At 42.6% G+C, this 13,941-nt stretch overlaps 1 protein-coding gene across 1 annotated transcript; it reads right to left on the reverse strand.

Moving 5' to 3' along the window:
- Positions 1-13,554, reverse strand: tonsl (tonsoku-like, DNA repair protein). Its single transcript, XM_037747476.1, has 28 exons — positions 13,272-13,554; positions 13,064-13,159; positions 11,660-11,802; positions 11,334-11,517; positions 11,085-11,214; positions 10,727-10,898; positions 10,502-10,616; positions 10,247-10,398; positions 9,756-9,908; positions 9,348-9,473; positions 8,981-9,179; positions 8,823-8,878; positions 8,631-8,720; positions 8,242-8,314; positions 7,974-8,137; positions 6,613-6,736; positions 6,245-6,486; positions 5,295-5,784; positions 5,013-5,215; positions 4,386-4,492; positions 3,675-3,831; positions 3,498-3,576; positions 3,102-3,409; positions 2,198-2,369; positions 1,588-1,763; positions 1,372-1,445; positions 941-1,074; positions 1-542 (listed from the first exon to the last, which is right to left on the reverse strand). Exons 1-28 carry the CDS (start codon positions 13,294-13,296, stop codon positions 343-345), a joined length of 4,344 nt encoding a protein of 1,447 aa, XP_037603404.1. The 5' UTR covers positions 13,297-13,554; the 3' UTR covers positions 1-342.
- Between the last annotated feature and the right edge of the window lie 387 nt (positions 13,555-13,941).

Raw genomic sequence — 13,941 nt, forward strand, 5'->3', positions numbered from 1 at the left:
TCATCATCAGTCACTTTAATTGTTTTTTTATATCAAATCATACAATCCTCCAGTGGGTACATCATGACACGACACACTGCTAACATAACAGACTTTCACAGATACACATAAATAAGGCGTACAAAATACATGAAACATATAAGCCATTTACAGAGCGTTTCGTGGATGCCATGTCACTGACAGTTTGCTCTTTTTGCAGCTTCACTGCTAACTGAACAAAACCTTAAAAGAGTAGCACCCTTATTATAAAAAGTTGTGTGTCAATGATTTCACATGGCTCAAAATTCAGTGATAAACCATCTGCCATCGTCTCCCGAGGCCCGTTTCCAGTTTCCCCCATCTTCACGAGGAGGCGGCAGCAGAGAGCAGACATTTACTGTTTCGGTCAATGAAGTGTCCACGTGACCGACTGGTGTCCCAGCTCTGCTTTAAGGCCTGCCGGTCCAGCTTGTTGAGTCCCTGAGAGCAAAGACGGAGATCCTTGACCAGCTCTGACAGACCATCCAGACCTGCACTGTCCCAGGGCCCAGACACCTCACAGCCTGGGGGTGAAGAAGCAAGCAGATTATTTTATCTTATTTTGGCTCACCGTTGTGTTAGGGATTATCCTCATAATTAAATATTATTAATATTACACACAGCCTCACAGGTATAATGTACAAATTTAAACTAACTTCACCAAAAACTGAAAAAAAATCTAAAATGTATACATCTGTTTATGTCACCTCCTCTTAATCCATCCATGCTTTTGAAATATATTCAAAATGTCAATATATGAAAAATCTGGAACTTTTTTAAACAATGTTTGTCACAAATCTTGATATAAAAGGATAGTAAAAATATAAATTATTTTAATTTGATGAGAAACCGTGAATGTGCGGTCAACATCACAGGTTACCTGTAACTTAAGACCCATGCACACACCCACACACATGCGTACCTTGAAGGTTTAGAAGGGTCAAAGGTCGACAAGCCTCTCTGAGAGTGATCAGGATGTTGTGAAGTCCGGCTGAGGTAACAGACGGATTTCCCGACAGGTTCAGACTCACCAGGGTCGGACATGAAGGCAGGCACCTGGAAGGAGAAACCAGAAAGTTTATTAGAGAAGCTGATGACTGTAGACAGAGATCCCAAATTAAAGATCATTCACAGTGAAAAAGAGCTCTTGGTTCTGTGTTAATGTACGGGGCATGAAAATAATCCTATCACCCAAAATAAGGCAAGTTAAAATGTCATCACTGGTAATTCTGAACGCATGTTCACAGACCTTTGGCAGCCCGCTTCAAAGACATCATTACATCATAATTATAATTTGGTGATTATAATAATTCTGATTGAAATTATGCATGTTCACAAATGCAGCACACTCACCTGGCCAAGGTGGCAACACTGCTGTCCGTCAAGCCGTTCGCTGCCAGACTGAGGTGGGTCAGTGAACACTCGTCCTGTGAGGAAAAACAAATGCTTTGATTCGTCCTAAAAGGTACAGTTACACGTCTCAATCAATCCACACATGAAGGACATTTGTACATGAAATGTGTTTGTGTGTGTGTGTAGAGTACATAATCATGATTTATGTGCGTGTACCTGTGACAGGATTTTGGTGAGGTGTTCCAGCGCCGGGTAATCAGCCGGACCCCTGCAGACGGCAGACAGGTCCAGGTGAGTGAGACTGTGGAGAGGCAGAGTCTTCAACACCAGCTCAAAGCCAGTGGAGCCCAGTGCATTGTGGGATAGACACACTGATTTCAGGTGGCCCGCTCCTGAAAGATTAAAAGGATATTAATTTATTTATCTATATACTCATTTTAAACTCCCAAAACATCCTTTTTAAAGCTGAAATAGATTATATGTTGGATCCTGACACAAAATATTGGCTTCTAGATTAATAATAGCACCCTTTGTCTCCATTTATAACAAACTGAAAAACATGATCTCTAAACATCCGGTGGCAATTTAGTTGAGCTGAAGAAAACTCTGCCTGTTAAGCATCTTTCACACAAAGCATAGATAACCTTTCAGCTAGTGATTTTCCCATTTTCCCTGAAATGTTACTCAGTCTTGAGGTGGGAAATTGGCAGTACAGATCTCCCCGAATATCGATCCCTGCCTCCCATTCACACATGAACCCATGCAGGGAAAGTCCCTGAGCATTTCAGTGGTAGTCTGCATCTGCAAAGGGACTTTAGAGAGTCACCTGTGAGAGCGTTGGCTAGCAGCAGTCGATGCTGCTGCAGGAAGCGAGCGGTGAGGCCACACGCCTGCAGAGACAGCTTGGCTAACAGAGGGCAGCAAGACAGCAGACAGGACAAGGTCTCAGACACGCCGTCACCCAGCTGGTTCATACTGAGGTCAAGCTCCTCCAGGCACTGAGAGAGGAAATGTGCATAAGAGAGAGCGAGAGAGAAAAAAAAGAATTAGATCTAATCTATAATAAACTGATGACTTGTCATTCTCAGTGTGATGGAAAATGTGCATGTTTGAGGTGACAGTTAGTTTTGACGCTGTGGTTTGTGATAATACAAAACAGGGGGGTGTTGTTGATTTTGTCACACTAACAAAGTGTGACTAATCTCTTCTTCAGCAAGAACATTCGTCTTCACACGTAATTTAAGTCTAGTAGACACTTAAGTCAGTTCTCCCAAACGGCAACAACGAAAAAAAACATTTTCTTGCCCACTCCTTCTGTTAGTTCTGAAAAGATAAATCTAAAACCGTCTGCGTGACCGAAATATCTATTTCTAAGAATCCTGCCACCAACGCAATAAAATAAAGCAGATTAATGTTTTGTTTGTGGTATTGAACTCAACAGCGGTATGTATTTCTATAATCCACAGATCTCACTGTGTTTTATGTGGGTTTTTGAGTGCTTTGGTGGAGGCAGAATTGCTGCGTATAAAAACAGAAACTAGTAAAAAGAATGAGAAAATTCACTATAATATAACTAAAAGTTACTATAATATAAATGTAACTAACTTCAATGTTCAACTTTCACCACTCTCTGGATCCAAACTGTCAGTTACGGGACCAAATTATCTTCACAAGGAACACTGATGACAGCGGGTGAAATAAAAACAGACTCGTCCAGCTGGGCTCTTTACCGGAAACGCAGGATGACTCCGTCCATTTAAAGCGTTTACTGCCTTCTCCAGCCCGTCCCCTGTAATGCCGTTGGCAGAAATGTCCAGCAGTCGAAGCCGAGGCATTGTTATTGCCGTGGCAACCAGCTCTGGGAGAAGGTTGTCGTGGAGACGGTTGCCGGAAATACGCAGCTCGGTGAGGCTGGCCTGCAGTTTGAGGGCACGGAGGAGCGGGTTGAGGGAGGAGGGCGCCAGGCCGAGGCCGCACGCCGACACAGAGGAGCTCCCATCCTGCACCTCACACAGCCGGGTGACACGCTTGTTCTCATCTGCGGGGGGAGACAAAGAGACGCTCCAGGATGGGTTATCATTACATGTATGTCTGTGTTTGTGTGTGTGTGTGTCTGTGTTGCTCACCCACTGCCAGGCTGTTGCAGGCCTTCTTGTAGCGCTCAGGGAGAGGAGGAAGATCCCATGAGCAAACTTCAGCCAGAACCTACAACAACAACACACCATTATAATTCTGTCCGAGTGAAAATAAGTCAAACTAATCTTTAGAAAGAGAATTTTCCTAAAGCCTCAAACTGGCCTCACCTCTTCATTGGTGTGCAGGACAGCCAGCAGCAGGTCCTGCGGGGAGAGCAGAGCACCTTCCTTCTGCAGTGAGAGGCGAGGCAAGAGGCCACATTTCTGGTAGTAACGCTGAGCGGCCTGCTCACACAGCCACGACACGGTGCAGGAGTCGGCCTCACTGGAACACAGTGGATATACACAAGGATATGGCTAACAACACAAGTATGGTCCCTTCGACTCAAAACTGTTAATGCCAATGTTAAATCCCCAAAATCACATAACTGGTGTCATTCATTCATAAAAAAAACTGGACCCCAAGATGGTGCTTATTAAGTCCAATGAGAATTGTTCACCTGGCGCATACGCCAAAACATGTTTTCTAGCTTCTGGATTTACTTCCGGGTTATGCATTCCACTGAATCTGCACAGTAAGGTTTCTCCCACTGGCCCCGCCCACAAGTTCACACTTGCCCCATAGACTTTACATTGTGATGATGTCACAGATTTTTAGATTGCTTTTCTCAACTCAGGGAAAGTTTGACAAATATAAAACATCCATGGATCAAAAATTCAGAATAGAAAGGGGTCATAATCAACCTTGTTTACAGATGTCTCTTTTACAGTGGTGGCCTATGGGGAAAATGCTTTATGGGCCACAGGGCGCTACTGGAAAAAACTGGAAGCAGCGGCCCCGTATCCGAGTCTTGTTATACGTCCATGATGTACACCAACCTTTGCAGAACTGGGATGAGGAAAACATCTTCCTGAACTCTGACCCTCATTCGTATTGGTGGAGGCAGCGATGTAGGCATGGGAGCAGCCAAACGTTGAGCTGGAAGCTGAAATAAAGTGACAAAAAACGTACATATAAGCAAAACAAGTTGGCTTCTTTAAAAGGGGAAATCCACCAAATCCCGAAATAAGATCAAGACTAAGATCTGCAAAATGCTGAAACTGAGCAGCGTGACTCGTGCGAAGTTATGATGTAAAATACACAAAATCAGTTTAGATTCAAGGTAAAGCTGATGGTATTCAAGCTGCAGCAGTGTCTTAAAATGACACTACCTTCTTGGTCATCTCTCATTCACCGGCACATTCATCATTGTCTAAAGTTAATCAAGAAAAAAAGACAGATTCCTGACGAATGAAGTTCCACTTATGGCCCCTAGTGATGCTGAAACATGAATAATTGTTTAGCGGCAGTCAAGGCTGTACTGAATAAGGAATATGAAATATCTTTCTGAACTTTGACTCTTTGACTTTATAGTTACATTACCTTTGTCTAAGGCATTTTTCTAGATCTGACTCCATCTGTAACTCATCAGACTAAATGGCAGTATACTGAAGTTTTTTTCTCACCTGCATGTATATTTGTGGCGGTGGCGGCGTCTCAGGTCTCATGTCCTCATCGTCTGTAACCGTGGGGCTGTGTGACCTGTTGACCTCTCTTCTGCCCAACCTGACCATCCCCGGCATCTGAGTCATTTTGACCTGGTGAGGCTTCAGAGAGCCGTTCCTTTTCAGAGAGAGACTCCTGCTGGAGGACGAAGGAACTGCAGATCCTGAAAGAGAAGAGGGGAGCATAATGAAGGTAAACAAGCAAAGAAATGTGGAGTAAAATAAAAATGAGACAATCATTACCTCTGCAGGCTGTGTCAGAGTTTAAGAGCCTGTTTTGACTTCTTGCTGCTGAAGACGAGACAGTGTCCTCGCCTCTCATCCCAGTCTGTTCCACTCGAAGCCTCCTCTTCTTCTTCGGCTGGATTTCCCCCAAATCGTCCTCCAGCCACTCGTCAGCCAGATACTCCTCCTCAGGCACTAGTGCTGATTTGTTGTTGCTGGATGAAACAGCTGGCGTGCCAGAGTACTGAGGCTGCGACAGACCCTGGAGGAGAGTTTTGGCGCTGCCCAAGCCTCGAATGGCACTGTGGTACTCCTCACGTGCAAAGACAGACGGAGCGGGGGCCTCCCTGGCGCTCTCTCGACCTGAGTTTGGGATCAGGTTGGCTTCCCTGTTTGCGGGGACTTCCATTTGACTCGGGGCTGCTGGGAAACCATGTCTAGGGCGGACGGCACGCAGAGGACTGACCGGGCAGTCAGGGTCGCTGTCGTCTGAGGAGCTGCTGTTATTCTGAGGAATACATATACACACACAGATCTAAATAATTCAGTTTCAGTGGCAGGGTTTCTGCAGGAAAGTTAAATTCAAGGCTTTTTCAGACCTTTTTAAATATCACATAATATGCAATTTAACACCTGTTTCATTTCACCGTCCAAAGTATGACAGAAAACCCTAGAAGGATTTATTATGATATCACATTATTTTCAGTACATTCCAGCAGTATATTACCATAATTCCTAATTATTAATGAGATCTGGACCCGGATAAGCAGCATAATTAACTAATCACTTGCCCGTTAATAGACGATAAGCTTCCTAGTGATAGCGTTTGCATGATTTAACAGCCTCCTGCAGCACAATCCACTGTTTAAAGGTGTATAAAGTCTCCCGACAGGTCATGATCAAATACAAAAACATTAAAGTATAAAGTGTTTTTATCTACATATGAATAATCATTTGGCAGACATTACCCCATACAAGAGAGCAGCCTCTGTTCCTCTGGCTCTGTGCCGCTGCGTTGAGCCGTTGCTCTGCCACCGTTTGGGGCTGGCAGGTACCACCTTCACCTGTGAGTTCCTGCTGGGCCTGGGCCAGTCTTGGCTGGAGGAACAGCCCCCTCCAGAGGACGACAGGGGCTCGGAGTTCTCGGCATCAAACAGCTGGCTGTCCTGCAGGGCATCGAAAGGCTTGGCTGGGGCCGGAGCAGCAGACACTGTGTTAGACAGAGATAAGTGTGGGGGGGGGGGGGGGGGGGGGGGGGGGGGGGAATTCTGTGTCTGAAATTATATTTAAAAAGGCAAACCGAGGCTAAACTGTTGTGATGATGTAAAGGTCTCACCTCCCCCTGCAAGCGCCTTCCTCAGCAGTCTCTCGGTAGCGACGCACTCCTGCTTGGTGTCCTGGTCCAACTCTCTGCTGTACGTCCTCTGCCACTGACGCAGGGAGTCCATGGCGTTGTCGCCCTGATAGAGGATGGTGAAAGCACGAGACAAATGCACACAGGTAAGCCGGCGATATGGCCAAAATCTTCTATCCCAATATAGGTCATTTCATATCTGGATAACGATTTACATCATGATAGAGCATGTTTTCTGGTAATTCAATAAATAAATAGTTTATATGAAATAACCACATGGTAAAGCCGATTTTTGTAAAACTTGAGTGCAAAATGGACAAAACACTTTTAAGTGAAATTATATAGAAAAAAAAATACATATAGGCCTAGCCTATATCACGATAGAATCAATATAGAAAAATGTATACAATTTATATTTTTATATCGTTTTGACAATATATTTATATTGTCATATTGCCCAGCCCTATGTAAGTGTTTAGTTTACTAGTGATTTCAATATTACCAGTCAGTGATTTTAACCCCATCAGGAGTGAAGATGTATGTGAGTTTTCACCTCTACCTCAGTCATGAGAACAACCCTGCTATTTTTCAGAAAACCAAATTAGGAAAAAATAATAAAAAATTTAAGTATCAGAAAGCCTCTTATGTTTTATGTAGAATTTGTACTATTTGGTAGAATACCAACAGAAATGTTGTGTAAGGATGATACATATTTATTTAATATTTTAAGGATTTCTGCTCTGAAACTTGTAACGAAATTATGGTTACAGGAATCCTGTCCGTGCCTCCATGACGGGAAAGATGTAATAGGGAAAATTCAAACCACAGAGCAAATTACATTTAAACTAAGAGGGAATTACATGGAATAAATGGTTTCATTATGAAAAACAAACAATATTTCTATCTATTATATAATAGATAGAAATATTGTTTATATGAGACATATTGCATTTTAAAAGCGTGTCTCTGAGTTTTTATACATCGAGCTGTGTCTCTGAGTTTCATCAGCTCAGCACACGGTTTAACTGATTTGTTTTGCTACATCTATTCAACACTGTCGCAGAAACCAGTCCCTCTGTTACTGTAAAAGCAGCCTATTCAGAGAGATTGTTTGTTTGTAACTGTGTGCGAATTACAGTTAAATAATTACTGATAAAGAATACTAGAAAAAGTCAAAATTCTCTGATTCTAGCTTCTTAAATGTGAATATTTTCTGGTTTCTTTACTCCTCTGTGATAGTAAACTGAATATATTTGAGTTGTGGACAAAACAAGACATTTGAGGACGTCATCTTGGGGCTTTGGGAAACACTGATATACCAGAGGTTGAAAAGCCACACACACCTTGGCGTTGCGTTGGGTGACCGAAGCCCCTCGTTCCACCAAGAGTCTCGCAACTCTTAAATTTCCACAAGCGAGGGCATCATGGAGAGGCGTCACTCCCTCACATAAGGGACCACCAGGGTCATTAATGTTAGCGCCGCGATCCAGAAGCACCGCTACAATGTCTGCATGAGAGAAAGAGAGGATACAAGAGGGGTTTTTGTTTTTTTCATTTTTATAAAAACTGCATTTATACAAGGTCAAACACAGTGAATATGAAATCAGTTACCATAGTGACCGTGGTTGCAGGCCTCATGGAGAGGAGTCCAGCCACAATAGTCTCTGGGGTTCACTGGGTGACCCTGACATTCACACAAGCAGAACATAATTAACTATCATACAATCCAGGTTGATGTTTTTTATTCTTTCTTTTTATCTTTATAAATAAATGCTGATCTCTTCTTGAAATTATGTGTTTTTTGTGTAATAAATATTTAACAAGCTTAGGCAAGACGTTTTGTTATGGGACTTCTGCTCAGTATACTACAGATTTGACTGTTTACTGAGGATTTTACTGTCATCTGTCTGACTTTCATTGCATTTTGTCTTGATTTTGCCTTTTTTTGGCCACATTTCCATATTTTTTTAAACAAAAATGATAAATCTTGTTACACTCACCTGTTCGACCAGATACTGGATCTGCTTCAGGTTTCCATCTATACACGCTCTGTGAAGAGACGTCTCGCCCTTCTCGTTTCTCTTCTTCCACTAAAGTAAGAAAACAGATACAAAAAGAGAGTAAAACACTGAAGAGGGAAGATAAAGATGAGATGACAGCTTGTGCAAAGTGACAGCTGATATATGACTCACCCTTCCTGCATTCCTTCTTCCTGATACCATCTTGTCATAACCCTCTAAATCATCATCTAGAAACCATATAAAAAATATATTAGACAAACAGAAAATAACTTAAATATCATATATACTATAATCCATTTTGTCTAGAGATGTCAGGGAGGCAGTTCTACCTGACTCTGAGAGAACGACATCACTGTCATCAAGAGGTTCACTGTTGTCCATCTCCTCCTCTTCATCCTCCTCGCCATCACTCCCATCTGGACTCCAGCCCTCGGCTGCACACAGCTCCTGCAGCCTCGCCTCGGTGTCATCAGCCTGCGATGAGCCATGTCGTCTCTGGGACGCCAGCCAGAGCCTCAACACGCGTTTCTGTCGAAGGGAAAGTGTCTGTTTTTAGACCCTTCCCACAGTATTGTTATATGGATTTGCAGTTGTATAAAAAGGCTGATTATGTATCCTTTTTTTAGCCTTTTTAATTAAAGTTTAACCTTTTCTTATCCAACTAACTTCCCCAACTGTCAGCTGCTCATTGCTTACTTGTAGTCTGGTCTGCCCAGACGTCTGAGCGCAGTGTGAGGCTGCACTGTAGCTGCTGTCCATGTCCTCCAAGGCACAGCCGCTCTCCTCCTGAGCTGCTGCGATATTCAGCCAAGTGCTACACCCCTGATATAGACAAGTACAAGGAATTAAATTATATGCAAGATTTATTATTACATTATTCATTATTGTAAATTATGTTGGGACAGTTTGACAGTCTAAAGTAAAACACTACCAATCAATTAGTAAGCAGGTGTTCTCCCACAAACATAAAAGTGATTCAATTGGTGATTTTTTTTATATACACATGATTTACCTGTATCCATAAAACCCAGATAATATCACTATGGTTGTAGAATGGACAAAAGAGAGTAATGATGGGTGAAGGAACATGCAGTGCTTGTATACCTCAGTGGAGTTGCCCTGTTGTAAAGCCAGCTCCTGTCTGTAGTGCTCCACTGCCTTGCTGTGCTGTCTCAGGTCTGTGTAGGTCGCAGCCAGGGAGACATGGATGACAGCCAGCTCCCTGGCAGGTTTTCCCAACGCCTCAGCACCCTTAAGCTGCACCACATAGACAACACAGCTTAAAAGGGATAGTTCGGGTGTATCGAAGTGGGGTTGTATGAGGTACTTAGCCATAGTCAGTGTATTGCCTACAGTAGATGACGGACAGCACGCCCCCAGTTTGGAGAAACAGGAGTTTCCGCATCCGAACGGAACCAAAGCAATGGCATTTGCCGGCCGTCATCTACTGTAGCTAACACACTGACTATGGATAAGTATATATATATATAATATTATACTATATATTAATTATATTATTTGAATAAACACAAATAAAGAGCAGTTCAAATGTAGTGAATATTGGGTGCTAAAGTAAACATTCACATGTTCTTTACCTGAGCTTGATATGCATCCAGAGCTTTGTTGTAGCAGCCGACTTTACAGTAAAGGTCCCCAAGCTGCTCTGCCAGCCCCACGGCCTGATGGGAGCTAAGTCTTTTGCCCTGATCCTCCCCCAACTCTTCCTCCAATTTACAGCCCTTGTCCGCTATAAAATTCAAACAAATCATGCCATCAACTCAGCTATCTTAGTGAAAAACATAACAAACAATCAACAGGACTGAGTGAATAAAACAAACTGGCTCTTTCACCATATTTGAAAGCTTTCTTCACTGCCTGCCTGTCAATTGGCTGCTGGGAACCCAGAGAGACAGCTTTCTTCAGAGATCGTCTAGCTGCTACGAAATCAGCCAGAGACAGCTGCACCTGTGGATAAATGTCACGGAGACGCACAAATTACAAAATGTACAGCCACAAAAACAAAAAAAATGGGTTAATTTTACTATAGCTTTCTCAAGAATGTGTTTTTTTTTTACCTTGCCAATGCAGTGAAAGCACTCGCTCTCACTGAACTTCTCTTTGATCTTCCTTGCACACTCTTTGGCCTGTTCAAGGCAGCGCACGGCATTGGACTGTTGACCGTGACGGAAGAAAATGTTGCCCAGGTTAAAGTTTGCACGGTAAAGATCCTCCAGCAGCTGACTCTTCCTTTAAAAGGATAAGAATGGAGAAAGCACAATTAACAAAACTTTATGATAATCGTTCTTACTGTAAGTTCCTGTTGAACACGGTTAGTAGTTAAGAGTAAGAAAAAAATGAAACATTCCTCACTATTTCCCATCTTCCTCACTGAGTTTTTACATTTTAATAAAGTTTAGTTTAGGATGTACTTACTCTGCAATAAAGACACTTCGTCGGATAAACTCGCTGCAACGTTTAGCCTCCCCCAGGTGATCACAGACCAGACCAAGATTGAGGAAGAGACGTGCCTTCATCTCACTAATCTCTCGCGCTGGCACAGTCCCTGGAGGTAAGAAAAATGTAAGAACAAACAAGTAATACAAAAACTATAGGCGCTAGATAATTCTATATGCTCCATTAAATCCCTGAGGATACAAAGAAACACATAGAAACAGTGCAGACCTTCCAGACGGTCATCCACAATGGCCAGGCTCTTCCTGAAGGCATCCTCCGCTTGCTCCAAACTGTTCCTCGATTGGTCCGATTCATAACGGAAGAGGTAGGTTCGACCGATAGTGGCCAGCGCCCTTTGCTCCTCAGCATGATCTCTGACAGAGCGAGCCAGGTCCAAATGACATCGCTGATGCTGGCGAAGAAGAATACACACAACCCCTTACATGCTTTCTTAACATCCCTGCAGGGTTTTAATATGAGCCTGCATGTTGTCCGCTACATGTCTAACACTATAGCACTGACATAAAATAAATAAAGCAGATCAATCTACTCACTTTCAAAGCAGCCTCGATGTTTCCCATCTCTGCGTAGCACTCTCCTATTTTACGATTGGCCACCGCTCGTCCAATCACATCATTTAGCACCTCGGAGAGAGACAACTCCTGCTGGTGCTCCCTAATGGCAGCCTCATAATCACCTGAGATACACACAAAAAAGGAACAAGGATGGATGAGTAGATTTAGAAAATAGGACACAGTAATCTTGAAGCTGCACTTTATCTAACTGGAAATCCTTAAACTGTTTTTGTGATAAGTACATAGAGGCAGAAAGAGGTTGTACATGTAATATTCACACACACCATGAGAGACAGGAAATGATTGCACACTTGCCAGGACAATCGGAAGATTGTTGGATGGTGTTTTGAATGACAACTGGATTGATTAAACAACTAGTAACTCCACACTGAGAGGGGTTCAATCATAAGGAGGTAGCAGAAGAAGAAGACAGTGGTGTGGAGGACTGTGAAGCTTCAGATTTATGCAGAGATGATGCTCGAAGCTGCTGATTGAAACTCACCAGCATGGCCCTCATTATGTGAAAGTATTGTGAATAAATTTGGGTATAATTTACAAATACATTCAGGTTTGGGGGCGGCAGTAGCTCAGTTCATAGGGACTTGGCTTGGGAACCGGAGGGTCGCCGCTTCAAGTCCCCGCATGGACCAAGTACTGAGTGTGAACTGGTCGCTGGAGAGATGCCAGTTTGCCTCTTGGGCACTGCCGAGGTGCCCTTGAGCGAGGCACCAAACCCCCAACTGCTCAGGGCGCCTGTCAGGGGCCGCCGCCTCGCTCTGACATCTCTAAATTAATGCATGTAGATCCTGTTTGTGCATGTGTGTGTATTTCGGGCCGGTGTGTACTATGTAATATGTAAAGTATAACAGAGTGAAAAAAATTAATTTCCCCTCGGGGATTAATAAAGTGCCTTTCTTCTTCTTCTTCTTCTTTGCAAGTTAGGAGTCACCTCCATCTGTATATGTATAATAATAATAATAACTTTAATTATATAGCACTTATCTAAGCAAGGTTACAAAGTGTTTCACAACATACATGAGAATAAAACAAATAAAACATTGATGATCAGTAACTCTGCATGATCTAGACATATTACTGCTATCAAAACCTCTGATCTGTGCCCTTGTAAACTTGTGTTTGGTGGATTATTTCTCTGTTGTTACAATGCTAATTGGCATTGTATTTTACATGGTTGGAAAGTCTGTTTATTTACCTTTACAATGATGTCCAACTTGTAAGGATCATGCATTTGTGGGATGAGCAAATGCATGATCCTTACAAGTTGGACATCTTTATTATCTTTATCCCTTTATTCTATATAATAAATGTCATCTGCACATATTCCTATCAGAGTAAGTTGTGAATATTATGAACTGAACTCACCACTTCTGGACAGCAGCTCTCCCAGCTGATTGCAGATGTTTGCTTCCTCTGTCAAGTTGCTGCTGTTCTGCGCTTTGCTCTTTGCTTTCTGCAGCTCTGCAGAGTAAACATACACATATCATCAACAGTGTAAACAATCAAAAACAAAAGTGGACACACACAAACGCCTTTAAACTCACAAAATACCATAAAGATAATCACTACTTACGTTTTATCTCCCGTGAAGAGCTCATCTTGATTCAGCACTAAAAGCTAACAACTATGTTAGATAGCTTAGATGGACGAAACCCGACTAACAAATCATTTAATGCTTCATTTGTTTTACTGATACGTGTCTTTACTTGTCCATTAATGTCCTCGTTGTCATTTGCGTATGCGATCGTGTTTAATATCTCATCAAATAGCGCTAAAGTTACCTAGTAAACATGTTGTTTTGCTTTAGCTAGCAGCAGTTTAGTTTACAATGCCCCGCCAGGACTGCGACAGCCAATCACGTCACTGCATTAAACCAGCCAATCACATCACTGCATTACGCACATGCGTAATTTCCCCCTCATGCTAGACTCTCAGGCACAAATCCTCCCGCAATTACTAGGATTAAAGAGGTCGTGTGTCTCAGCCCTGATCATCTGCTATAACCTAGAGCAGGGGTCAGCAACCTTTTCTATCAAAAGAGACATTTTAGTCCAAATTAAATAAAATAAATCTGTCTGGAGCCGCAAAACATTTGATCATCGTGATGAAGGTAACACAGTTTATAGTCTAAGAATATAGTATATAAGTCTAATGCAGTGAGGGCCAAAGAGCAAATGTACTACGGAGTATTAGGGCCACATTGAGGGGAAAAAAATGGAGATTTACAAAATAAAGTCATAATA

Source organism: Sebastes umbrosus, chromosome 16, assembly GCF_015220745.1.
Source record: "Sebastes umbrosus isolate fSebUmb1 chromosome 16, fSebUmb1.pri, whole genome shotgun sequence".
In the NCBI taxonomy this organism is placed as follows: Eukaryota; Metazoa; Chordata; class Actinopteri; order Perciformes; family Sebastidae; genus Sebastes; species Sebastes umbrosus.

Bases quoted from the DNA above. Each gene is read 5' to 3' on its own strand.
- tonsl (XM_037747476.1), bottom strand. From the start codon at position 13,296: ATGAGCTCTTCACGGGAGATAAAAC. The intron at 8,721-8,822 runs GTGAGTCATATA...TTCTTACTTTAG, and splicing joins GAAGAAGGAATGCAGGAAGG to TGGAAGAAGAGAAACGAGAA. The intron at 5,785-6,244 runs GTAATGTCTGCC...TGTATTCCTCAG, and splicing joins AGGCTGCTCTCTTGTATGGG to AATAACAGCAGCTCCTCAGA.